The 27580-nt window shown below is 38.2% G+C and overlaps 2 protein-coding genes across 10 annotated transcripts in view; both read right to left on the bottom strand.

Annotated features, from left to right (window-relative positions):
• The window catches only part of gramd4a (GRAM domain containing 4a), a 62915-nt gene extending 60096 nt beyond the window's left edge, over positions 1–2819 (bottom strand). For 4 of the 5 annotated variants that reach the window (XM_041977372.1, XM_041977374.1, XM_041977373.1 and 1 more), the window contains exon 1: positions 2399–2819. In XM_041977372.1, coding sequence (XP_041833306.1) covers positions 2399–2427 — 29 coding nt within the window. In that variant the 5' untranslated portion in view covers positions 2428–2819. The remainder of the gene's footprint in view (positions 1–2398) is intronic. The other variant, XM_041977378.1, reaches the window with a different exon arrangement.
• Positions 2820–11356: 8537 nt separating this feature from the next.
• Positions 11357–27580, bottom strand: part of celsr1a (cadherin EGF LAG seven-pass G-type receptor 1a) — a 90154-nt gene continuing 73930 nt past the window's right edge. For 2 of the 5 annotated variants that reach the window (XM_041977832.1, XM_041977834.1), the window contains exons 17-36: positions 26831–26932; positions 25060–25154; positions 24571–24780; positions 24141–24324; positions 23886–24029; positions 23626–23809; positions 22964–23131; positions 22725–22851; positions 22426–22626; positions 19828–20002; positions 18244–18356; positions 17890–17969; positions 17668–17794; positions 17466–17591; positions 17214–17350; positions 14409–14509; positions 14152–14292; positions 13777–14040; positions 13312–13684; positions 11357–12998 (exon numbers count right to left, since the gene is read on the bottom strand). In XM_041977832.1, coding sequence (XP_041833766.1) covers positions 12974–12998; positions 13312–13684; positions 13777–14040; positions 14152–14292; positions 14409–14509; positions 17214–17350; positions 17466–17591; positions 17668–17794; positions 17890–17969; positions 18244–18356; positions 19828–20002; positions 22426–22626; positions 22725–22851; positions 22964–23131; positions 23626–23809; positions 23886–24029; positions 24141–24324; positions 24571–24780; positions 25060–25154; positions 26831–26932 — 3077 coding nt within the window. In that variant the 3' untranslated portion in view covers positions 11357–12973. The remainder of the gene's footprint in view (positions 12999–13311; positions 13685–13776; positions 14041–14151; positions 14293–14408; positions 14510–17213; positions 17351–17465; positions 17592–17667; positions 17795–17889; positions 17970–18243; positions 18357–19827; positions 20003–22425; positions 22627–22724; positions 22852–22963; positions 23132–23625; positions 23810–23885; positions 24030–24140; positions 24325–24570; positions 24781–25059; positions 25155–26830; positions 26933–27580) is intronic. The other 3 variants (XM_041977830.1, XM_041977831.1, XM_041977833.1) reach the window with 2 other exon arrangements.

The following is a 27580-nucleotide window of genomic DNA, read 5'->3' as shown; positions in this document are numbered from 1 at the left end:
AAGCAGATATTTTCTCATTGTGGTCGAAACTACGGCAACCATCATAAAATGTATAAAAACAATAGGGGAGGGGGGGGTTCTCAGCATTCCTGAGCACAAATCTGTGTCTGCATTTTGTAGGGATTAAACAAACAACAATAAGCTGTCTTTGAGATAACCAAGTAATTTGATCTGCCCCTCAACACAATTCAACTCTGTGTGGGTGCTTTAAATGGAGACATTATTCGGTCTATGTGCACGCTGTGTTGGTAAACCATACTTGCTGTTACCATGGCAACGATTTGGCTGCCACCATATCAGTCAGGACTGAAATCTAACCTAAGAAATGCAGACATAAATTAACTAAATCTGGATGTCCTGATCTGTTTTTAAACACCAGATTGAAACATAAATGACTACTTTGGTGTATGCCTTAAACTCATGTCTATTTACATCAATAAGAGGGTTTCAACATACTATGGGCACAAGGATAGGAGTTACCTCTATAATTACATCCTGCCTACCAACTCTGCATGAAAGAGAACGTGTGGATCTGGAGCCACTAAATCGGCTGCATACTGAATAAAATTAACCTGAAGCTCTCACACAAGTGGGCCACTTTCTGTGGAAGGGCATTTTCTGGGACATTAGGTAGTCACATTATGTCATAACCACTTGTTGATCAATATGTGGCAGTGTAGTGTTACTGTGGTAAATGATGCAAAGCTAGTTTTCTCTGATAAGATGCTCTAACTCAAATATGCTGCATTAACCCATGTAAGGATATCCTGTCATCATCGTCATCACCTACTGTGCCTGTTTCTGTAGAGACGAGGCACGGAGCAAGATGCACGCCTGTGGAGCTGTAATCTACTTCTGCCAAGTTTCATAAGACACTCAGAGAGACGGAGGAACATGGCCTTGAAATATGTTATCTAGAATTTTCAAACAGGTAGCTGCGTCTTGTTTTTGGCTCACCTTTTTGCTTTTGTAATGTGAGCTGAAACACATGGTCAGATGGGAGAAATTAAAAAAAAAAAAGATGTTATGCTATTGCCATGAATTAAACCATTCTAAGCAAGCTGTTCAAACAACATTAAAGTTGGAAGGGGTCTCAACCACAAAACAGGGCCCAAGTCAACTAAATCTGACACAGGAAAAACTGCATGAACTAGAATTATCTAGCTTTTATCCAAATCACTAATGCAACCCTCAAGGCAATGTGTGTGTAGTCAACCTATCTGAAATACGTTCTTTTTGTTACCAGTTTATTTTTTTATATTATAGCTGGTGTGCAAAAATAACATCAATTTGGTGAATTCGTGCAATCGGAGCGGTTATACCAGAGCTCCTGTACTGAGAGTTACTCCCACACTGTCACGAACATTAAGCTCAATGGAATATGTCAACTGTAGCTAAAAGGAGCAGCTGACAATCACACTCTTATTCTTCCCCTCCAGTCCCGTCCTTGATCTCAGCACTACTTTGCTATTATTTCACCATGTAGTTACATAAACAAGCATTTAAAAATAAAAAAAAAATCAATGGTTCCAGCAATCGTCCATCTGCACCCCTCACTCATAAAAACACACAACAGCTAAATCAAAGAGTAATCAAATTTGAACTCTGTAAGGTTAACCTGACAGGATGCACATATGCACTCCCCACAGCAATGCTTCATGTGTAAACGTGTATGAGTAACAGGTCAAGTTTAAAGTCTGCTTCATTTTTATGACACAAAAACTTGTAATATGTCTGTGCAACAGCTGCTGTTATTAGTCACTGAACAGATGTATGTTATTGTGATAATTGCAGAAGCATGGACCAATTTGAAGACATTTTTCTGATTTGTGCATCCATTTGTAGTTATAATTCAAGCCTACATTTTCCTTGCACATCATTTCCACCTCTTGGTTGCCGTTTGTCTTTATTATTTTAATCTGTTTTTGCTTTCTTTTCCCCTCTTATTGATGGTACAGCGTGTCATTTTAACTCCGAAGTCGTTAGTTTCGAGCCTCTTTTAGGTCTCTCTGGGTGCTTTTGATACTCATGCTGACAGTCACTTCAAATAAGACTCCTTGGAGTCTGCAGAAACGTTAAGAAATCTCTGTATGACTACAGTTTACGACATTAGCTCGCGCACACTACCTGACACTGTTGAGCACGAATGTGGACGTTAAGACTTTTCGGTTAGAAGTTAGCCCAGGCCTCGAGCCAACTGTTACAAGAATGCATGAAACGGTCCGACATTTTTTTTTTTTTTTTAATCCGCTATATGGAGACACAAAATAAAAAGCAACTAATCCGCATTTTGGATGACCCCGAGGAAACAGATGGGGCAAATGACGTTAAACAATATATTTTTTTGTTTGTTTAAACAGTGTTGTGTAAACATGTAAAATAACACAAGCCTTCTTACCCAGCTCGTAAATCGTAGCAAAGTTTCATTAACACTGAGATTGCCTTTAGTCCGCTTTATCCTTCAATACACCTGCTGCTCAGGACGTCCAAATTAGCGCCAGTCTCACGGGGAAAACTGCTCTCTCGGTCCATCCATCCCAATAATATCCGCTTGATTTTGAACACCGACTAAATGTCGTCTCCTGTTGGTTTTGTGCTTAGACGTGGAGGCGGACACTAATCATTAAAAAAAAAGAAAGAAAGAAAAAAAAATACCAGTTGCGTCCCTCCCTTCTCCTCCCCCCCTGGAGAGCCTGACCAGCGCCGTTATCCCTCAGCTTGCAGATACAGATACCAGCCGCCTTGCCCTCGTCTCTTGTTGATTTCGCAGAAACAAGCAGGCGGCGGGGCCAGGGAAATTTCGTCAGTGTGCGGCGCTGCTTTTCTTAAAGGGGCCGCTGCTGGTTCAGGGTGCATCAGGCAGGATGTGAGCAGTTAAGCCGCCGCCTATCGCCCCGCGGCTGCGACTATGTGGTTCAACAGGGGAGAAACAAAAACTATCATGTTAGACTTACTGATAATCAGCTGTGAAGATGTGTCATTATTATTCACATGTTGTAAGTTTTGTTTACTTAAATAACATTTTCTTTTTGTTTGTGTATGATCATTTTTATTCCATATTCACATATACCATGTAATAAGAATTAATGTAATAAGAAGAGCGCATGCTCTTCTTGCATTTGAAAGCCTACATTAAGCACTGAATCATGATGTTTAGATAATATTGTCTAAAAAATTTAATAGAAAAGTGAGACAAAAAATGTTTCTATTATGCTGAAGTAGCACTGGTCTGGAAGATACAATCAGTAGGCTAATTGGTGACTGGTAAGGGTGTCAGAATTGGGTATAAAAGGAGTTTATATCAAATAATTACTCTTCCCAAGCTAGGATGGGTTGTGGGCCAATATTTCTTAATGCATATCAGTTACATATTTAATCTTTCAACATCCACAGTACATAACACTGAAAATATTAAGGAAATCCTAGAAAATACTTGTGTGTAAAGCCCAAAGGGCAGAAACTATTGTTAGATTAGCTAACATGCAGATAGCAATGAATGAGAAACAGCTACATGAGCTTTAAAGACAATTAGAAAAAGGATTTTCTTTCCGTACAGTCAACTGCTGCATTCAGGAATATAACCTGAACTGTATTATGCAATGAGATATCTATCAGTGGTGGAGTTCTCTGGACATGACCTCAGCTCAGATTAACAGAAGACTCCATGTAAGAACTGTTTTCTATGTTCAGAGATTAGAAAGACTTTACAGACTGTTATCAGTAAAAGGTGCAGCAGCAAATAATTTTTATTTATTTATTCATTTATTCATTCATTCATTTATTGGGGTTTTTTGTTTGTTTGTTTTGTTTTGGGGTTTCTTTTGTTTATTTGTTTGTTTTTGTTTTTAGTTTTCTGGAGGTTTTTTTTTCTTTTGCATTTTAGAAAGTTTCCCAGCTTTTGTTCTTGAAATTAAACTTGTAGAGTACACAGGAGACAACCTTGAGGGAAACATACAGTAATTACAGAAAAAAGGCCATACAATAGACAGTTACCTGGCCTGGTGCTGGTTTTAAATACTAAATCTATAATTCTTAAGGAGATGTTTAAATGAGGCAATTCCTTTAAAAAAATCAACTACAATAACACCATCTTCTGTTTATTTAGTTTTTTCTTCTTCTTCTTTATCAAATCACATACTGTAGTTCTTTTACTTACAAATGATTATCTGAATATAACAGACTTTTGATATAACTGAATCTACAAGACAAATACTCAAAAAAATGTATAAATATTAGTATTTTTATTAGTAACTGTGGAATAAAAATCTTCCCCTATGATAATTATCCTCCAAATTCCCACAAACACACTGTCTAAACTACAGCTATTTCACTAATATTACTTCTAGCCTGGACTACAAGTCTATTAAATTATTGTTATTTCACTTATTTTGACCTCAGAACACATAAAAGATCTAAACCAGGCAAATATCTGTTCATTTTAAAAGGCTCTTCTTGATTTCAACTGGTGTTTTTTTTTTTTACACTCACCTTTGCATGTTGCTTATGTCAGACTTTTAGATTATTTGTGTACTGCAAGCAACTGAATCCAGACTCTTCCGCAGTTGTGTTTGTATTTCCAAGTGATGAAGTGGCCGCAAGTAAAAAGATCACTCTGACAATCCTTTTAACACTGTTCTAGTTCAAATGGACAAAGAAGAAGAGGTCTGAAGGAGGGAAGACACAAATAAGTGAGGACGAAACAGGAGTCAGCTGACCCCTGACCCCCGAGATGAGAACATTGATAGCAAGGAAGTAATCGAGGGTACTTCCTGGACTTTAAGCCTGGGCTATCCTGCAGCTGCAGTGTTACCTTCTTTTCACTAGCATCACCAACATACCATTTTCCAGAACCTGCAGAAAAAAGAAAAATTAGCAAGAAGAGTTACATGACTCATCTGTCTGCCTTTTAAACAGAAATAGATATGTTCACAGCTGTGTCTCACCATCTTTCAGGTGCAGCTTTTGATGTCTGTGTGGCTTCAGCTGCTGCTTAACACAAAGAACACATTTAGATCAACTCCACATTTGTTTAGGCAAATACATGAGGGACTGTGTGAGTGGTTTTTTCCATTTTCAGAACATTAGTGCATCATGCAAACCTGACACAAATGTCTGTGTTCATGGTCGGTTGTTTAGCTTTTTTTATTTATTTATTTACAACAAAAAAAAACATAAAATAAGAAATAATGTTGGAATTTCATTTGTAAGGTTAACAGAAACACAATGCCATCAATAACCCTGCTGGATGTGTATAAATCATGTAAAAAATCACTTTTTATACACTGAACAAAAGTATAAACACAACACTTTTGTTTTTGCTCCCATTTTTCATGGGATAAACTCAAAGATCCAAAACTTTTTCTGTGGGCACAAAATGTCTATTTCTCTCAAATATTGTTCACAAATCTGTCTAAATCTGTGAGCACTTCTCCTTTGCCGGAATAATCCATCCACCTCAAAGGTGGAGCATATCAAGATACTGATTAGACAGGATGATTATTGCACAGGTTCGTCTTAGGCTGCCCACAATAAAAGGCCACTCTAAAATGTGCAGTTTACTGAAGTGTGTGTGTTTGTCAGTCAGTATCTTGTGTGACCACGCAATGCAGCAGATCTCCTTCACATAGAGTGGATCAGGTTGTTGATTGTGGCCTGTGGAATGTTGGTCCACTCCTCTTCTCTGGCAGTTGCTGGAAATTGGCAGGAACTGGAAAACGCTGTCATATACATCAATTCAGAGCATCCCCAACATGCTCAATGGGTGACATGTCCAGTGAGTATGCCGGCCATGCAAGAACTAGGATGTTTTCGCCTTCCAGGAATTGTGTACCAGTCTTTGCACCTTGGAGCCGAGCATTATCGTGCTACAACGTGAGGTGATGGTCATGGATGAATAGCCTGAGAATGGGCCTCAGGATCTCGTCATAGTATCTCTGTGCATTCAAAATGCCATCCATAATATACATCTGCCCATACCATAACTCTACCGCCACCATGGGCCACTTGATTCACAAGACTGACATCAGCAAATCACTCACCCACATGTCAACACATGATCATCTGCCCTGTACAGTGGAATCCATGAAGAGAATCCCTTTTCAACGTGACAGATGGCATTGTATGTCAGCATTTTCCCATTCAAATCGGTTATGGCGACAAACTGCAGTCGCATCGAGACCCCAATGAGTTTGACGCGCAACGAGAAGCTTTCTGACAGTTTGTGCAGAAATTCTTTGGTTGTGCAAACCGATTGTTGCAGGAGTTGTCCGGGGGGCTGGTCTCAGATGATCTTGGAGGTGAGGTTGCTGAATGTGGAGGTCCTGGGCTGGTGTGATTACATTTGGTCTGCAGGTGTGGGATTGGTTGGATATACTACCAAATTCTCTGAAACACCTTTGAAGACGACTTATGGTAGAGAAATGAACATTCTACTCATGGGCAACAGCTCTGGTGGTCATTCCTGTAGTCAGCATGCTAATTGCACACTCCCTAAAAACCTGCAACTTCTGTGGCACTGTGCTGTTATAAAACTGCACATTTTAGAGTGGCCTTTTATTGTGGGCAGCCTAAGGCACTCCTCTGCAATAATAATGCTGACTAACCAGTGTTTTGATATGCCACACCCTATCTCTGCATAGGAGAGGTGCTCACTAGCATAGATTTTGACAGATTTGTGAACAATATTTGAAAGAAATAGGCCTTTTGTGTCCACAGAAAAAAAGTTGTGAATCTTTAAGTTCAGCCCATGAAAAATAAAAGTGTTGGGTTTTTATTTTTGTTCAGTGTAATTAACTGGTATTTAAATGTATCACCTCTTTCCTCTAACAGAGAATCACTCACACAAGCCCAAAGCATGATTGGTCCACCTCCAAACATAACTTTCCTCCTTGATGCCAAAACATTGAATTTAAATCATCACCCCACTAAACTTCTTTCCAAAAGTTGTTTAGATGTAGTTTAGATGCGTAACTGTGGGGAAGACACAAGAAAGGTTTTCTTCTTTTGATTTTTACATAAAGCTCATAGTCAGCTTCACTGTACTGACTACAAATCAGGTGACTTCTCTTTTGAGTTGAAACTTCAGTTCGACCTCCATGCCATTTACCAGAAACACTTTTTCCCAAGTGTGTATGTTGAAATTAGCAAATTTGAAAATTCTATTACTAGAAATTTCTAGTAATAAATCTTCATTGGCCATACCCATAGAAAGCTCTTCAAGGTCAGTCAGCTTAGAGGAATTTTATCTGAGTTGAAATCTCTTAGCATAATCATAGATTTGGGTGGTATTTCCTTTTGTTCCACTCTGAAATTGCACAAAACCAAAAATAATACAACTTAGCCTTCGTTTCATTCATTCTGGGTAAGTTTACGGTACAATACAGAAACGGTGCAATCACGAAACTCATTCTTCTTCTCAGTTCTCAGTTATGATTATGAGGGATTTGTTTTTTAAGACAACACTTTTATCATGGGAATTCTGAATTCACTATGGAATCAGTCACAGATTTGCTATTATTCTCTATTATATGAACATTTTTAATTATAATCCAGTCATTTAATATGTGTTTAAAGAGACAACAGAAATCTGTGTGCGTTTTTGTCTATGTTTATGTTTTTCAGCCGCTGCCTCTGTATCGCTGAAAATTACATCACAAAACGTGATCTGTAAATACCCTGAGCTCCTGTAGTCATTTCAGATTATGAAGCAAACACGCAGACTAATGCTTTTTGATGGGATTCCCCTCACACACACACATTAGCTTTGATGGCCTGCCATTCTTTTCTGATGTCTTCTAGCAAAACTACTGCTGCTGAGATTGTCCAAATCCTCCCCCTGTGCTCATTTAGATACTCTTTAATAAACCTTTTAATCCCAAACCAGTATTTTCTGAAGGGTTGCACAACATGTCTTATGCAACTGGCAGAGCATCCCGAGTCAGTTATAGAACAAGAGGAAAATGGATGATGCAGATGATGCACAACACATATAGACAGACAGCTGATAAAATCCATGTTTTTTTCTCTCATTAATTATAAAGTATTGGAATTAGCATAAAATATATGATAAATTACAGTAAGCTGGTCCAAACTTCAGCTGCTTTAGCCAAGTTACTGTACTGTTTTCTTTAAAGTTGTCCACAACTATTGACTTTAATCTTGTGTGCTAATTAATTAAATTCCTTCAAAATCCTAATTACATACACCACTGTGCGATAGTCTTGAGCCATCCCTTCATTACTCTATATTTTACTTGAAAGACGCCAGACTCCCATGATATCTTTTAAAGAGGTGTGAGCAATAGTTCTCCAGGCTTTTTAAGATCCTTCAAAGGTTTTTCTTTAAATATTGACTGCGTGTTCACTCATTTTCACTTAGATTATTGTACCTGACCCTTTTCAGAGGAATGTATGTTTTTGCTTAAGCTTCTTAACACTGACCAATGAGTAATTTAATCATAAAAGAAACCTAATTCAAGGAAAGAACCAGTGTTATGTCTTTACTTAACTGACAACCTAGCAAGGAACCAATTTTAAATTGTGTCTTTGGGCACTTAAAAGACAGACATAGTATGTTCCCATTTCTGGGGCAGTTAAAGACTTCAAAGCGATTGATTTTTCACACAGCGTCAAACAGGTTTTCCTACACTATTAAATTTTTACTTTGCTGTACACAAGAATGCCAAATAAATATAGAATACTAAGAAAAAGATAAAAGCAACAATACAAAAAGAAATGGCAATTTGAACAGCAGCATGCAAAAAAGAAAGTCTAAGATAATAAATGCAAATGGCTACGTGCATATGATATGGTGGTCATATGTCCAAACTGGTCAAAACAAACAGTAAACAGTAGGGTGAGATATAGCATTTGTAAATTAGGTACATCCATAATTCAGTTTCAAGTCCTTTGCACAGCACTGCACATTAAGAGAAGTCTGGACATAGACGGATGTAGACCCTCAATCTGACTGGTTAGGGAAGACCTGCAATCACAAGACAAAGGCAATGTTGGCTAACCCTGAATAGCTGAGATACTTAAAAACCTTGTTTTTTTTCCACAGTAATGAAAATAAGTTTAATAGCTGAGCTCTTAACAAATCATTTGCTGAGCTTTAGCTTATTTGTTCCTTGCTTATTCAGTCATAAATATTTAACGTTTAACAAAAAAAAAAGAAAAAGAAATCTTAGGTTTAACAAATAAATTTACAAAGATTTTACACCATCACAATGTCTTGATGTGTTTACATCTCCTAAGTCAGTGAACATAGGACTTGTATTGGCTTGTAACAGCAAACAGGTTCTTTGTTAGGTCAGAAAAAAATGAGGCTGTAGTAGGTTAATCTCAGTGTCTTTTCAAGAAACTTTTCATGCCTATTTCTTTGTTTATTAAATCAAAAAATTCTATGAAATGGACCTTTAGAGCCTATCAAAAACAATCTCAAGCACAGAAGTACAACATAGATCTGTACTTCTGACTTTGCATGTTCACCAGTAGATGGCACAATTGTACCAGTCAGCCAGTCACCTGCCTGGTTGTTTTCTGCATGGTGGATGGCAAGTGTGGCTATCATTAGTTTGAATAATTCAGTTAGCCTGGCTGTTATGGGATAGAGATAAAAGAGAGAAGGAGAGAGAGAGAGAGAGAGATACCAGAGGGTCAGTTTGATACAGCACTGAGACCAGTTAACTGTCTCAGGTTTCAAGAAGGTTTTATTTTAAGGTAAAGATATAAACCACCAAACCTACTGGCAGTTGTTTTAAAAGAATAATAGATGCTATGTAGGTTTTCTTTTATTAATGCTAAAATAGAAAAAAGGAAGTTACTACTGTGAACTTTTTACACACAGATATGATGAATTTGACAACTAATCTCTCCACAAGTCATATTTCAGCAGGTTTCTAACTCCTTGTTTTATCTTTGTCACCTGAGGGGAGGACTGGCTTTTGTTGCTATAGCAACTAACCTTCGAATTGGCTTGTGAAACTTGATTCTGCCATCTAACCTTTCACTCTACTTGCACACAATTATTTACTTGGCAATACCCACTGGCAGGCCCTTTATATGTTTGTGTGGGGAAGGTAACATATTTGCTATTTCCAGGCTCTGACATGGCATCCGACTCTCCAAAAAAATATGAGACATAAGTACATGAAGATTATCTGTAGCCTATGAGGGCATAAAGACAAAAGAGGGATTCCTTGCAGTTCTTGTTACAGGCATCTCCCCACACAAAATTATCATCTGACTCAGTTCTCTGATTCACTGCCAACTACAGAAAGGCCATCTCCCATAATCTGTTATGCTGAAGACAAAGTCCAACAGACAAATATTAATGAAGTTATGCTAAAGTTTAACTTTGAATAACAAAACAGACTTGTAGCAGTGTTTCAAGCGAACTGTTGAAAAAATGTAAACGCTCGGATGCTGAAAAATCTGTAGCCTATACACTAGACATAATAAATAGTAAATACCAAGAGGAGAATATTGCAGGGGATTTTGACACATTTTTGGGGGGGCGCTACCCTTACATTTTGTTGTCTTGTTCATTCAATAGCAGCATGATCCTTACAAGTTATACCTCATAGGGACAAATCAGATTTTCTAACATTTATACAACACAGGGCAAGAAATAATCTACTAAATACAGATTTTCTTACCTTTTTTGCCAAACAAGCTGGTATGAGTATGTTTAAAAAATTTTGTTATAAGTTTTTAATTTCTTAATTTTAAAGCAGCATCACTGGTCAATTAAAACTTTGATGGTCTGATATCAATTGAGCAGCTTGTTAGCTGTTAGTTGTTCTGAAATAATATATTCTGCATTCATATAGTAAAAAGTTAAATCTTGTTGGCATAATTGGTCCATATATTTCCATGCAATGGCAACCACATTTTATAAGGAAATATTAATAGAAAAAGTAAAAATTCTCTTTAATGTTCTCATGGAATGGCTAGCATGGCCTTTTCTTCTCAAACCTGTAACCTGAGAAGCTATATCCCACTATTTTGAAATCTAATGGTATTTAGCAGATTTATACTAAAGTCTTGTTAAATTTTCTATACCTTACATTGTTAGCACGGCTCTGTGTGCACAGCTAAAAATTAAGATATAAATAGTCTTCTCCACTGTACAAACTCATAGGAAATATTCTGTAATTCCAAACTTTCTCATGTAGAATATAAAAAATCCACTGACAGGTTGACTTGTTTTTAGTGAGTAGTAGATATTTTACTGTTACTTGACATTTCTAAAAATGTACATATCTAATTTTCTAAGTTACAGACAGTCCTACAGGCGTCAACAAGCTACATCTCCTTCAAAAAAACAGACAAAAAAATCCACAAGATGGTTAAAAATTAATGTTTTTAATTTTACAATCACAATCATATTTTTCCAGTGTTTTAAAACCATAAAAAATAAATATACATTATGTTACAAAACATTTCCAGTGTCTCAGATCATACAAAAACAAAGACATTCATCGACAGCATGATTACATAAGGGCGAAACACTTGGGGTGTGCAGTTTATAACATACAAAAGGATTCAATGGCTGGTAAATGTACTGTACATTGTATATTACCATATATTAGCTGCAAAATACACAAGTTCATGTCATGTGGACTTGCAATTTGGATTCTAACAATTTAACAAATTTATATATATATCAATTATTACATGCTAAATACTTTAAACTGTGCTTCACCTTTATGATAAAAAGATCAATTAATGTCTATTTTTTTCAACAATTTTGGAATCAAATTGAGTTTAACTGAACTGACCTCAATTTCAATCTGCTTATGTGCTGTATTTCATGACTTTGGTAACCAGGAGTTTGCTGTATCAGACAAACTGGCAGGAAGGACACTGGAAAAGAAGGCTTCGGGTTCGTAGTGCTCCAACTGGAAATCTGAGTTTTATTACAGAGGAGTTCCTCTTCATTCCTGGTTTAATGTTCTTTTAGGCCTTACGGTTGTCATGGACTCAAACAGAATATAATTCTATGAAAGCTCACTACATGCTACTGCAGGAGAACGGTGTGCATGTGTGAGCCCTCAGTGCAGAACAAAGGCACACAGACTTTTTGTTCTCTATGAAACCAGCATATGTAGTGATTTTCATAACAGTGTTCCCAGCATTACGCCAGTAAAATATTTTCAGTTTAGAAACATGTCCTTGCTTCAAATGCAATAAAAAATAAATCATTTCTTCTTCACCTTAAAAAATATCTACACAATAATTACACTCTAAATACACTGCACTGAGAGGCTGTAGAGGCCTTTGAGTTTAAAAAAACACACAACATAACAGAAGAGCACTTAGTGTGTGATAGAGTTGTTCTGTATCTGAGTCAAAAGTGTCCAAAATTCACAGAGACCAGGTTGTGTCTTATGCTTGGAGCAACTGTAGTCCTTGAAATCCTTTAGGACTATACATGCCACTGTACCAGTTTGTTATGCATCAGTTTTTTCTCCGTGCAAAAGACTTGATCTGACGTGACGTCCATGTTTCAGTAACTTTAACTGTTTAAGTACAATGTAATAAAACCGCAACAGGCTCTTTATGTCCACAGAGGAGCATCTTTGTAAGGTTTGCAAAGCATTCTTTATCATTTGACTTTTTGTCCCCATTTTTAAGTGGTGTTGGCACACGTGGCTCCTTTGCATCACTTCTTGGTAAAGTCCTACGGAGCATTCCCTTTACTATCTCTCGCATCTCTCCATCTTGTCCCAGGCAGCCCTCCAGTCTGCCGTTAATACTGCTCTCCAGAGAGAGGAAACCTGAGGAGGAATGGATGGGCAGATACGGCAGGGGGAATAAATTTTATTCCCTCCTATCTGCCATATGCTCAACATCCCTTCATTTTTTATCTTTCTTTCATTTTATTACTCTCCAGGTCTCCCTCCTTTTCTTCTTCTCTCAGCAGACTCCCTCTCTCACAAGGGCAGGCTGGTCTGGATTTTCCTAACGGGTCAGATCGAAGTCTCATTACTGCCACTGTTAAAGTAGGAAAAGGTTTTTGGGGAAATGAGTGGGAGGGTGAGGAAGTAGGAAGAAATGTTGAGGGGAGATAGAAGGGGAGATAAGAACATGCAAGGTAAAAATGGATGCAAGGGTGCAGGGAGTCTGCATGCAGTATTTAAGCAGAATGTGTGTTATTTCATGCTATAGATTTTTTTGTTTTTTAAAGCATCATTCATTCACATTATGAGTGAACCACTGATTTAATGTTTAATAACTCAAATTCATCATTAGTTTTTGTTCTTAGATACCAAAGCATTCCTGCATCATGCAGACATTCTTTACTTACTCGGAGTCGGACTCATTGCCTCCATTCACCGTCCCTGACTTCAAGTGCATGGCAACCCCCCCATTGGTCTCCCGGTAGATGCTTGTCGCTGGTGCTCCAACTGGGATCTGAGGCCGTGGGGCGATGGGTGGCTTCACGAGGGAGCTGTTGTCATGATTGCGACCTCCTCCTTCGTTAGAGGCCTGCGAAGACGGCCGGGATGAAGGGGCCATGATGTTGACAGAGGGAGGAGGTGGGGAGGAGGTGTTATTGTTGTTGGGCAGAGGGGAGGTGATTGTGGGGGAGTTGTAGTCACTCAGCTTCTCCCTGAGACGGTTCTTCATGTTCTTGTCAGTCAGTGGAGGAGGATAGCTGATCTTGTTCTTTAAGATACCTGCACAGAATGAGCAGCTCATGTTAGTGCACTTTGGATAAAACTGGTTAGTATATTCAGGTAAGATTTTTAAAAAAATCCACGTCTCTCACCTTTTCTCTGCTCTGGTTGGTGGTTGCTGTTGGACTGAGTGGCAGGTGCTGTGTCTTTAGCATTACTGGGTGTCTGCCTGTCTCTCTCCTGAAGAGCTTCCCTCTCTCTTTCACCAACGTGATTAAGTTTATTTTCTGGGTGCAATTCCACATTCACCTTAGTCTCCACCCTCAGCCTCTCTGTCCCACCTGGGTCCTCACTGTCACTGGCTGTGGTGGCCTCTATTGGCCAATAAGGTTTCACATGATTGGACGCTGACTCTCCTAGGAAGATAGCAAAAAATCAGCAAAATTCTGCTATTGCAAGGATGCATTACAACCCAAAAAGTTAGAATAAAGATGGTGTCTGATAGCTTTAACAGGACCAACATATACCTTTTGGAGTGCTGTGAAGGGGCCTCTCATTGTTCCATTTTGGCTTGACATCCACATCATCATCCTCGCTATCGGAGGAGTGGGAGGAGGCATAAGAGGAGCTGTGTTCATCTACTGACAACTCACTATCTGAGTCAGAGTCTGATGAGAAAAGGAGGGAAGGAGAATTATACAGATGAAAGAACATGCAACAGTTTCTAAAAAGAAAACAGAACAGATATTCTGTGTGTATGATCATCAACATGCAAATAACTCACCGTCTCCTTTGTTGCCATCTCTGTGGAAAAGAGGTCCATCCAGATCTGTGTGTCCTTTTGCCGTTCCTGAAGAAACACTAGGCTTTTGACCTGACTCTTCCCTAAGAGAAGATATGGACAGAAACAAATGGGAGAATAAAAAAAAGATTGATGAGAAAGAAAATGAGAAAGTGGTGGTGGAGATGTAGAGGAGACAGAGGGGGGAAAGTACAACATCCCTGGAAGTTAATTCAAGCCTCAACTCGTGACTTTAGACAACCAATTTTCTTTTTTTTTTTTTTTAAGACAGCCAGGTTTCAACTGCTGAAATACCAGACACTTCTAATTACAAAACATCTGCCTGTTGTATTAGATTTTAAAAAGAAAAAGCAAAATTGTGATTAAGCTGTGTGTTTTGGTCAGGTTTGGGTAAATTGGCTGCATGTTTAGTGACTGATAAACATGAACCTCAACCAGTTTGTCTATTTATAGAAACAAACAAACAAATGACTCATTCATTACAAACACAATAAGGTAATAAAGTTTTTCAGCAATTTTGTTTCTCTTCTGTCTTCTCTTATCACGGGTTAGAATATAAATTTGGCTTCAGGGAAAATTTTCTACTGGAGACTAAACTGTCTGATGGTTGAACTAAGAGAAACTTCTGGAAGCAGCTGAAGGCCTGTTAACAGCTGCAGGGGAGAGGTATGCATGTCTGCATTACATTCCCACCTCAGCAGGTATCGTCTCATCTCCCCTCTTTCCTGCTTTTGCTTTCAACATTTCTCCCCAATCGCCCTCCTCCCCCTCATGCAGGCAGCACGCCACATCTCTTCCCCCGCCAGCGGTTTTGCTCTCATTGACCCTGATGCGGCTCCAATTACCCAGATGACAGCTTTACGAGCTGAGGCAGTCAGTCAGTTTCATTCTGTAAAAATCTTTTAAACTTCACGTATGTGTACCTGCAATGAAAACATCTGTGATACACTGGAAACACTCAGGTGTACAAGACCAGACCACTGAGGAATCAGCTCAATACTGTGTCGTGGTTGAGCTCTGGTAAGTTTTAAACAACATCCAGGCAGAGTTTAGACCGTATCTTAAAAAAAACATTGTTGAGTTTACACTGTTAGTTAGCCAGTCCAATCCCTGTATGCTTTAATAGTATCTCAACAAGTAAAACTACCTTTTGTCACTGCAGGGTATCACCACTAAACCCACAAACCTTCACTTACTAATTACTTTTACCCAATTTTCTTTACCAACAATAAACAATTCCCAGTTGCTATTAATGAAGTTTAATACAGAACCTGTAATTAATATGATATTAATAGATAATAGAATTATTTAAGGTGTTTTTTGTCTAATTTAAAATTATTTTGTAAGAAATTAAGTAATTAAATTAATTAAACCATTCTAAATTATTCATTAAATATAAATAAGTACCCTGGAAGAATACAACTACTACCAGTACTTGATTTCAGCTGGAAATAGCTTGAATAATAATAATAATAATAATAATAATAATAATAATAAATTTGTGAATTTAGCAGCCATTGAAATCTCTTAGAAAAAAAAATGTACTCATTCTATTAATCTATTATATAATTATAACCAGAAATCTATTAAATTATGATTATATCAGGCGAGGACTGGCAGTCCATCCAGGGTGTGCATTGCCTTGATGACCCTAAAATGGATTAAGTGTATATGGTAAATGGAGGGACAGGATCAAGGAAATAATCAGTGCTTTGACTACAATGTTCCTCCACACTCTTTTCCAAGTAGCCCAAGTAAATTGTGTGTATTTTATTCTAAAGTAAGAATTATTTTTTACACAATCAAAATTAAAAGTTCTGAATTCCTGACTGATTTGGTGCATTAGGCCATTTAAATTATAATCATATCATTTACACATTATCATATAAATTATAAGTATCAGTTCCATAAAAATTAATATTAAAAATAAGAAAATGAAGCAATTTAACTGAGATGTAACCAGGCTTATTTTTTTAATGACTGCTATGTTTAAAATCTATGTTATATAGTAAGTTTGATGTTTCTTAATTTATGACAACTTTATTTGTCATTTGTTCTTAGAAATTATTAATGTGATAAGTGATACTACATTTGAATTATCTGAAACTGTAGCATGGGTTGTTACTAAAACATAAATGTCCTAAAGGAAGCAGCCAACAGTAAAACAGAAGCAGGCCCACAAACCAGCATTATGTTCAGATGTTTTATATCTCTTTTACTTTATCAATAAATCACACAGATAAGTTGATTTACTTCATCACAGAATCTAACACATGAAAACAGAGTACTAAGCACCAAGTTAAGTCTCACATAAATAAATGTTAGTAGATTGTGTCAAACAACACATAATATGAGAAAATGAATAAATTTTGAGGATGGGTGCAGCTCTATTGGGTTCTCTGTGTTTGTAGGTACAAATAAAGGTTAATATGTTTTTCTCTTTCTGTGTTGGACCTGTGCAACCAGGGCATAAGCCATGCACTGGCAAATCTCAGCATGGTCATTCACACGAGCAGATTCGCTATCCACTGCAGGCGCCATCACATGGCAGCATGCATAAGGAGAAAGAAATAGAGGACTCACCCTCGAGAATACAGGAGGAACAGTGTGAGCAGGTAAATAATGGTTTTGGGTGCATTAGTAATTGTGAGACACTGAATGCATCAGCAGATGTCTCTAAATGAAAATGAAAGTAAAAAAAAAAAGATATGTCCACACAAACAGAGACACACACTCGTCATGCAGCAGTCTAGTAGAGCAGCCATGCGGTCAGTAAGCGTGCTGTACCTGCGTGCGTAAGCCAGGAAGCTGCTGCGGCTCTTTGCTGACCTGAGCGTACTATCCAGGGAGACGTTGGACTCGCCGATGGCTGAGCGGTACAGTGGGCCATCCTCTGTGTATGTGTTGTTGTAGTTGAGAGAACGCTGAGGATGAATGGAAAAGAGAAAAAGATGTGACTACCAATAGAAGTCAGTGACGCCATAATGAGGACAAGAACAAATTTACTACAAAAGCAAAAACAACCATCTGTTCACTTACGGTGAGCAAGGAGCCCCTTGTGGTGCTCGACTCGTCTTGTATGTTCTTCTTTCCTGTGAAGACATTCTTGAGGTTTTTCCTAACCTCTTTGTTGAATATCACATGGAAGAAGAAGATGAAGACTCCCTGTGTAGACATAAAAATGGTGTCTATGAAACGATCACTCTAACAGCATGTGTTTGTGTATGGATAACTGTTTTACCTGCAAGCAGCTGAACACAGCAAACAGATAGTGGAACATCATCACATTGCTGTTGACTGCCATCAGACCCAGCAGCCAGGTGGCACTGATGAGTAGCAGGAGGAGGAAGGCCATACGTAGCGCAGGACTGAGTTTAAAAACAAAAAACAGAGACAGCAAAGTGATGCTAAGCACTGCATGCTGTGCTACTTATGGAATAGCTAATGTGGCTGAGAGACTCACATTGCTCCTGACTTCTCCATCACTTTCTGTCTGCGACCACAGGAAGCCTTCGCCGCTAGGACGAAAATCACTATGTTTACCTTCAAAGGAGGAAAAAGAAAAGTTCATTAAAAAAGATGTTTGGTTTTTCGTACAATTTAACTATAAATAATAATAATAAATAAATAATCATAAAAAAGCTATTCTAAAAACATCATTAGTTGAAAAGTTATTTCTATATAATTAGTGCTCTTACGTTTGACGTATGAATATATATATGGACTTATTTAAGGAAATATTTTTTATATAAATCTACAAAAGACCAAATGTTTTATTATTGCCTTTAAATTAAAATCTGTTAATTCATGCACATACCAGGACAACTACAAAGATGGGTCCCGCGAAGCTCCAGATGAGTGTGTCATGAACAGAAAGCCAGCAGAAATCAGGGTTTCCATAACCTTGAGGATCAAGACCCACTGCCAAACCTATACACACACACACACACACACATTCACGTATAAATAAATAATACTAAAAAGTCAAAATAAAGTTCCTTACAATTCTTTACTTTTCCTAATTTATTTTTCAGGGCCGTGTTTTCACCCTTTTCCCAAATTAAATGTTATTATTAATGTATTAAATAAAATTTATTCATTTCATTTAAAATTTTCCTCACTGGGTTTTAACACAAAAATGCCAAAATGTTCATTATGAAGCAGGATTACTGGCTTATTGAGGTAACTTCAGGTTCACTTCTGGATTTTCCATATTGTTGTATCACCCTGGCAACTGATGCTGGAAGCTAGAGACCCTTTCTGACTCCAACTCCAGTAAAACATTGACTGTGCTGCCATTTGACTTTCACTGATCTTCATCTTTGTGAGAGATCTGGCACTCAAAGGGGGATATTTACGTTCCTTAAAACAGACACTGATTACTCTTAAGAAAGCCATTTAAATTCCTTTTAGTTTTTTTAACAAGCGCTAAATTCTAAAGGATTTTCTGCCATCTTCTCCTCTAGTTTGTGTTCAGAATATAAAACTCACCAACTTGCATCAAATTATGTCTTTATGTTTGCATTCATGTCCCCATTTATCTTTTAAAATGTTTCTTTAATTATTCAAAACAACTGAACAACTTAAATCCTTTATATTCATTTTTAAAGTATAAATAACAGAAAATAAACTTGGATAAAACAGCTAGTGTTGCATCTGACAGAATTGTTCTTTACCTGCATATATAACTCAAAAATACATACAAACTCATTTAATAAACATGTATAATTGTTAGATCTACGTGTGCTTTAATGATGAGAGTGACTTATAAGTTTACGCATTCACATTATGCCAACTTTCTTTCCTACTTACGCTGCAGCAGCCATGTTGCTTTTCAACAGGTCAGAAAAAAACACTTGTGATTAGTCACCTGCTGTCAACTGAACATTTTACATGAACGTGCACACACCCAGCATCAGAGAACCTGGGCTGACTTACAGACTGATGACCAGCGTCATTGTAAAGAAAGAGACTATTAGTTTGTCTATTATTCTACCAACATCTTCTCTATACTAGTTATCTTTTTAGATCTTAATAACTTTACCAGGTTATTTCAAATTTTGTTAGCTAAGGACTGATTCATGTTTGAATTTCTAACACACCATCCCATACCTGTCACCAAGTGGATGAGCTATCCTGGCTCATCCACTGAGATGTGCAGCTGTATCTTTTCTACATGCAGTACACTGTTTACATCTCATTTTGACAGTGTGGATATCCAATTCATCCACAACTGTCTGCCATTTATTAGTCTAAATCTTCTGCTGTCTCAATAATTTTCCTATGAGGATCCCAACCTCCACAAAACAGACGAGTCCCAGCTTGCACCTTCCTGGCAATCTGCCATCTCCTGTCGTTTTGCTTCTGAGTGTGTTTATATGAGTTCCGGTGTGTTACTTACCGGTGATGATAGCCGGTATGCCCCATCCCATGGCATAGTAAAACCGCATGTGTCCATGATTGATGTTCCTCAGTTCTGTCAGCATGCGGTAGATATGCAGCCCTTCCACAAACATCCAGGCAAAGGTGCACATGTAGAAATAATGGAGGAGGATGGCTATCACTGTACACACAAACTAGAAGGGGGTGAGAGAGACAAAGAAAATAGTGAGAGATATCTTTCCATCCATCCATACAGTTCATGAACAGTGATTCTTTATTAGCCAGAATGCAGAATCAACATTTTAATGGGTTTATTTTATTCCAGCATGTTTGCAGCTCCATTACAATTTGTGTTATAGTGGAGTTTTCTCACATTTCTTCATCTCCTTTCTTTCAATTTTCCGTATCTGTTGCCAGGTTAGAAGAATGTGGTATGGCAGGGAATGTCCCAGTCGTTGGGATATAGTGTATTAAACTAAATCTGTGTATAGATGTGAAGATCAGAGGAGAAAGAAAACTACTTTGACAGTACTATAAATCATCCTACATATGGCTTTAGGCACACACTGACAGCATTCCACAGGTCTGACACATATACCCAAACTGCATGTAGGACTTGCACGCATACAAACAAGCATGGTCAGAGACATGCAAAAAAGCAAACATTAATCTCCCACTTTTTCCTCTGCTTAGATTCATTGTACACTTGGCTTATAGTTTAACAAAACTCCACACAGAGGCAGATAACGTAGCACATGTTCGGTCAAGTCCGTGTCGTCCGGTCAAAACACTCAGATTGTTTTACGAGGTAAAATCTAAACTTTCAACTTGTCAGGAGCCTGTAACCTTAAATGATCCTCCTCTTTTTACCTCACTGCAACATCTGATATATATGTCTTGTACAGTTGAAAGCAGGGAAGTTATCATTGAATAACTCACTTCAGCTACATCTGCTAGTCAAATCTGGTCACTACATCTGCAGAGGATTCTTTACTAACAAGGAACAAAATGTTTTTGTTTCTCTTTTAGAAACAAGAAGTCAAGTTATTGCAGGTTTGTCCACATGTGCAGCGGCTGCCGAACTTTTGTTCAATTAATTCCAGGTTAAGTAAATCAGACCCTAAACTTGAATTATGTGGCTGATCTTGACTCTGCTAAGTGTGTGAATGACAAGGTGTGAAACTGCCATAAATAAAGCAAAACACATTGCTGTAATAGTTCAGAAAACGAAATGAAAGACTGATATTGAGCCAGAAAGTACATTTGGATGACAGCTGGAGGTTGGCAGTTATAACCAGTGAAGTGCAGCAGGACTGAGAGATAGATCTGATAAGTCTACTGATGTCTGCATATAAGATTAAACACATCTGGTTTAGCCAGGCTACACAGAAGTGACACGTTGATTTTAGATTTCTTACTTTCATGATATTAAAGCTAAACAGTGATCGTAAGACAGGCTGAGGGTGAAGCTGAAATTGTTTTTTCATTCATCAAATAAATTAGATAAAACGGGGTATTTAATGAGCTTAAAAAGGGTCAGTGAGAAGTCAGTCAAAACATTTGGAAAAGACTGTTTACTGCTGATTCCAGTTCTTAACAAAGGAAAAAACCTATCCACCTCCCAAGAAGGAACTAATGTGCTCTATGGCATGCAAATTATTCAGTTAAGTCCCTCCATATGTCTATGCAGTGTCCTTGTTTTTGCAAAATTAATTGTCATTTAAGTGATTAATTATGTTTCTGTACTACAGACTTTGAAGAAAGTTAAAACTAAAAACATTGTTTTGGGAAATCTTTGCCATAGCCTACAACCCTGAGGCCTGCTTCTGCAGACAGGTACCAGTTGAAGCATGTCTCCATTACTGGCATACAGAAGTGTGTATGCCTGTGTATGTGAGTCCAAACGTCTATACGAGCAGACTTCAAAGAAACCCCATACCTTTTGATCCTGCAAATGCAAGTGTGTCGCTGTGCACATATGTGTGTTTCTGGCTGTGTCTGCAACCAAACCAAGAGCAAATTAAACTACGAAGTCTGGGTGATTAGCTTGATCCATTTACTTCTTAAAACTCAACACAAACTATTTTGACACTTCTATTATTAAAAATGTTTATAATAATAAAGTTAAATCCAGTAAATGACTAAAAATTAACTTCTGAGGTTGTATTTCAGGGGCATTTTGGCAAACAGCACATTCCTAACAACTACAGTCATTAGTTGATCATAAAAATGCAAAATCAAATAATGAGAGACTTTCTGGGAGGCCTAAGCCCATTAAGCTTCAAAAATCCTCTGTCAAGCCAGCATTCAAGCTTTGCCTGAAGGCCAAATAAATACCCTATGATGTCTGCCAGGTTCTTATACACTAATACAGCAAATACCAGTAGAAGCCCCTTTATCTCTCACCATGTTGCGCCATGTCACCAGAGTTTGCTGAGTTTGATTTCAAGGTGTGCTTTTGTATCATATGCATGTGAAATATGTCTTGTTCTATATCTAAGTGATGAGAAAGTATCTCTTCTGACATCAAGTACAAACAACATGGGCCCAATCCTCTACACTAATCTTCAGTGATGGCTGACACAAGCCGCTTTGTGTGGGCTGAAAATCCACTGACCATGTTGTCAGTCTGATTGATGCCAAGCAGGAAGACGAGCTCCGAGAAGAACAGCGTTGCCACAAGGTTCCGATGGATGGAGTGGAGGTTGGAGCGGAGCCGGTGCAAGAGGCACAACAGGATGAAGGTGAGGAGGAGCAGGAACAGGGAGACTGACACCGTGGTATAAGTGACGATCTTCAGGGGGAGGACGTCACCGTGCTGTGCAGAGTTCAAAGACATTGATTCAGACATCAGCCAGGAACAAAACTGACTGAATGTTTTACAAAAATCTGGAAATAAAACTTTCTGACAAGTACCTCTCTCTTGGAAATGTCCATCAGCACAGCAAAGCTGGTCATGTGGTTACACTGACAGCTAATGTGGCTGTTGTTCCTGTTGAGCACCTCACACCCTTTAGAAGACCAACCGCCTGTACCCCCAATCCTAAAAATAAAAAAAAATAAAAAAATGCTAGCACACAGTGATAAGACAAAAGTATTCTATCTACAATACTTTAAAACTTTGCTTTTGCACAAGTATCTAAAGTCCAACTCACGCAATGGTGTGGTCCCAGAACACACAGACAGGCTTCGTTCTCTCCTCGGTCTCCAGCAGGGTGAAATCCAAAGTAATGGGGGGGTCCAGGATGGGTGAAAGAGGAGGATCTTCGTTGTGGACTGTGGCGCTAACAATGGCTGTGTTAATCACTGGACGGTTAGGGAGCCTATAAACACACATATATACATATTATATATAATTATAAGTTATTTAAATGCCTTTTTGTTTCCATTTGCCGCCTGTTCTTTGTCACTCAAACTCCATAAATGCTCAAAAAATGCTGCACATCAACCAATAACATTTAGTACAAAACATGTTTCTTGACTCTGTGTTTGCTCTCTCTGGGTAACTTTTCTATATATAATGAAACCATGTCAGAGGCATCACTCAAACACACTTCTAACAGCATTTATTCAGTGTATTTTATACATACTCTGCCAGGAAAGTACACAAAGCAGTTTTTAAAGCTCAAGTACGCCTATTTCTCCCACTGTAACACAATTCTTCTTTCTCTGCTTCCAATTGTTAGACTGGACTTCACTTTGGTTTAATTCTCTAAGTGGGTGAGAAAGTTTGCACTTTCTCATGTTTATCTTTATTAGAATTATGACATAAGGTATCATCAGAGACCAAAGCGTTTCACTGTACTGGCATCAGTACCTCAGACTTCTGCGGTCAGGGTCATATCTCTCTGGAAGAAGCTGTCCCAGAGACTTGTAAACTATGACCACAGCAACAGGCAGAGGGGCAGCAGGCTCTAGGTGGCGCCTTTTCCTGTCAGACACTGTATGCTCCTCCCCCTGGGGGGCATCAGTTTGGGTTGGGGGGGCAGGAGTGGGTTCGACTGTGTTAGAAAGGAGATGGAGGTGAAGCTCAGAAAAAGAAAAAAAAAACAGGTTTGATTCAGACGGTGTTCTAACCTTTATGGACCTGAGAGCGCAGGTTAAACTGTGGGAAGTGGATGGAAGATCTGAGGTCTTTGGGGAAGGACTCCCGGATGTCCTGGAACCGAGGTAATGTTGCCCTCTCTGGGTCAGACACATCCAAGTAGTCTACAGTTAAGACTGTAGAAGGGAGGTACATGAAAAGAGAGGGGAAAAGACAGAAGAAAAAGCAAAAGGATAAGAATAAGACATGCAACGTTTACGTCATCCGATCACAGCTCCACCACTTACTCATGTTGTCAGTGACGATGGTGAAGGGTTTCAGGTAGGTCTTCCTGACGTTTTGTGCCAGCGTATTAGCGTACTCCTCAAAGTTGCGGAGCAGATGTGCAGTGCCGCCTTCTGTCCTCTGGATTTGCTCCCAGTAATCCTTGGTTTTAGGATCCAGTATGGCGCTACCTGCCCGCACCAAATTCTGAAAAAGTCCAAAAATGAGCACATTGCTGCAACTTCAGAGATTTATAAATTATTTAGTAACCAAAGCAATAACAGGTCTACAAAGAAATGGTGGAAATCTATGATGGTGGATAGAATTCTGTTAAAAATCAACCAGTGGAGGGCAGTGTGCCGCCAGTGCTTCTTTTCTCTTTTAATATCTAATTTAGGTACAATCTAAATTATAATACAAATAAACTCCAGAGTATTTTCTTTTCTTGTTTACCTCATTGAACTCTGCATCCTTCATGGCAGTGAGGTTAAACCCAGCCTGCCGGCTCTCATATTGCAGCACATGATTCAGCAGCTGTGCCGTCATCTTCACGTCATTACCAAAAAAATGTGGTGTTTTATTTGTGGCGCTGTGAAGCAAACGCACGATGGTCTTGGACTGTTCGCCGTCCATCCGTGAACTGTTTCGACGCAGGTCCTCATTCTGGAAGAAAGCGGGAGGGAATAAAGTAAGCGGGTCAAAGTAAAGAACAGAAACCGGACAATCCTGGGATTTATGAGGCTTTGAAAAGTTTAAGCCTCGAGTATTAGGTTTCAAACACAATCTGTGGAATACTTTGTTGAATCTATTACAGTGCAGTAAAGGAATCACAATCTGTGGTACACAATCAGCTTTCTAACAATATATACTTGTTTTTTTTTTTTTTTTTAGATGAACATTCTGAAATGCAATGCAGGATCTTTTATTGTGTGAATTATTCACCAGCTTCTTCAGAAGAGAGAAGGTGGCAGCGGTGCAGTTGAAGAGTTCAGGTGACAACCAGCCTTTTTCATCACTGCAATGACGGATGGCAGTACCTTAAAAAAAAGAAAAGAAAAAACAAACAATTTGTCCTGATGGAAAGATGGCAGCTGAGCTATTAAACCATGTAATCACAACACTAACACAAAACAATGCACATGTTCAAAGTTTTGTTATTTGCCACTTATGTGATCTTTAGTGCAAGGTTCTTCATCTCTGGTCTTCATTGGCCACTGTTCTGAAGATTTTAGTTGTTTCCAAATTAATGGTTAATTAACAGGATGGTGTTGAGGAGATCTGCTTCATTTGAATCAGGTGTGTTGAAGCAGGGAAACAATTAAAAGGCTGTTTCCAGCCTGAAAATGTCTGAAGGTTTTTTCCAAAATTTTATTTTTCTCCTTTTTTCAGGAAGATGGGAGAACAGAGTAAGTTGAGGAATTGTGTGAAGAGTTAGTGGGACTGTGTGAGCTTGATGTAGTAATACCAACAGTTTTGATATAAATAATAATAAATTAATACATCTCATAATGAACATCAGGGTTATATTTCACATAATATAATAATTTATAAATAGTAAAATTTATAACAGTAATAATAAAATCATAATAATAATGATAATGATAATCTCCATTAACCACAATAAATTGACTAATTCAATATCAAAATGCAATATCTAATTATGTCCTCCCATGATCATGAGCTGACACTGACACAGGCTGGAGATTCACACGGTCATCCGGGGCAGGACAAACCAGGACTGAGATTTTGTTAGTGAAAGTTTAAAAGAACAATTTTTTCTGTAATTTTATTAGTTTAGTTTTTTGGAACAGAAGAGAGCTGGTTTAAAGTATTATCTCCTTCAAAACAGCTCACAGACTCAGGGAAGAGAGCCTGTTATCTATCAGGTTTGGATGACTGACACAATGTGCACAGTAATGGAGCCTCATTGATCCGATTTCCTTTAAAAAAATGTAGAAAAAGTAAAAGAGGCCCTTCCTATCATCTATATGACGAGCATCGCTAAGTTGTTAGAGTTGTTGAGAAAATGATCCGGATACAAAGTCTCTTCAAAATCAAATGCTGCAGAAGAAGGAACGGCAGTGTTGGAGCAGGAAGACGCCACCAAGTGATGTTAAATTCTTCAACCAGTCTTGGGAGACAGCAGAAGTGCTACCATGGTGACAGTTACTGGGAGATCGGTGAACTCTACCTCTTGATTCTCTCTAGCACAGACACGTTTTTACACACACAAACACAACTTAAGAAGGAGAGGCATTTCATAGTCTGTGTTTTTCCAGAAGTCTCTAAAGACAAACCGGTACATGACTGCCTGCTGAGAAATCTCTGCTGGATTAACAGACCAATAAGAAAGCTTCATTACTGTGTTTTTAAGCTTCAGGGATTGTGTTTCTATGCTTTAAACTACATCAACTCACAAAAACACAGCTGCCCACACAGATTAACTGATGTTACACAACAATTGAATATCTGGCACTGAGATGGTTTTATTTTTCTTTTCAAATTATGACTTTATATCTTTTTATAAAAAAAAAAACAAGGTGGCTACAATGGCTGCTAATAGACTGTAGGCTTACTTATAGCAACAGTTCAGTGGACAGTTAAGAGAACTGACAATGAAAAGTGGTCTGTTAAATACAACATCTGGCAACATTCAGTGATAAATAAATAGTCCACAAGTTACAATCATTATCAGAGGGACTAAACTACTCACCAATCGATCCTTTAGGACAGTTCATGGCAGCAGGGCGTCCAAATTTGGTCTTGGGCCACCAAATGCCTGCATCAAATGCCTTGGGACATCCTTCATACACCACTGCAAAGAGAAGACAGTATAACATTGATTTGTGGGTATTATATTAAATACTGTAATAATAAATTATAAACTGAAGCGCAACTACAAAAGCATTTACTAAAGAGATGTCATTTTAAAAGGTACATATATGCTTTGGGTCTGCAGCACCTGGCTGATCCACTGATGGAACACCAGTGATGTTGATCCAAATTAATCCTGCAGGGCTTTTACAAAAGCTGTGATGCATAACTTATTTAAGCATATCTGGTTCCAGGAAGAACCAGGATGGGACTTGCAGACTTGTTGGCTTGTTTGAGGTTTCTCTTAGCTCTGTGATCTCTCTGTTGCTTCATTAACTTTTACAAGCCACTTTATCACTGTGACACATAAACTCACCAACCCAAGTATATTCAATCACAGTTTATATTTTTAATTTAAAAAAGAAAAAAAAATGTGTGACTTTTTGAGTCATTTTCTTCTAAAACATGAAGCAGTGGGACATCTTGGAAAGCTACAGCAACTTTACCAGAAAAGTTACTCAGTGTTTCATGGTCTGAAGCTGTGTTTAGTGCAGAGCTGACAGATCTGTGTAAGACTCGTCAAGGGTGGTCACATCTCACTGACCCACAGAACAAAAGCAAACAAACCTCTTGCTTTTTTTTATCCTTT

Source organism: Melanotaenia boesemani, chromosome 23 (genome assembly GCF_017639745.1).
Source record: "Melanotaenia boesemani isolate fMelBoe1 chromosome 23, fMelBoe1.pri, whole genome shotgun sequence".
Classification (NCBI taxonomy): Eukaryota; Metazoa; Chordata; class Actinopteri; order Atheriniformes; family Melanotaeniidae; genus Melanotaenia; species Melanotaenia boesemani.
Note: the sequence above shows the minus strand (reverse complement) of the source record. Positions and strands in the feature narration are given on the sequence as shown.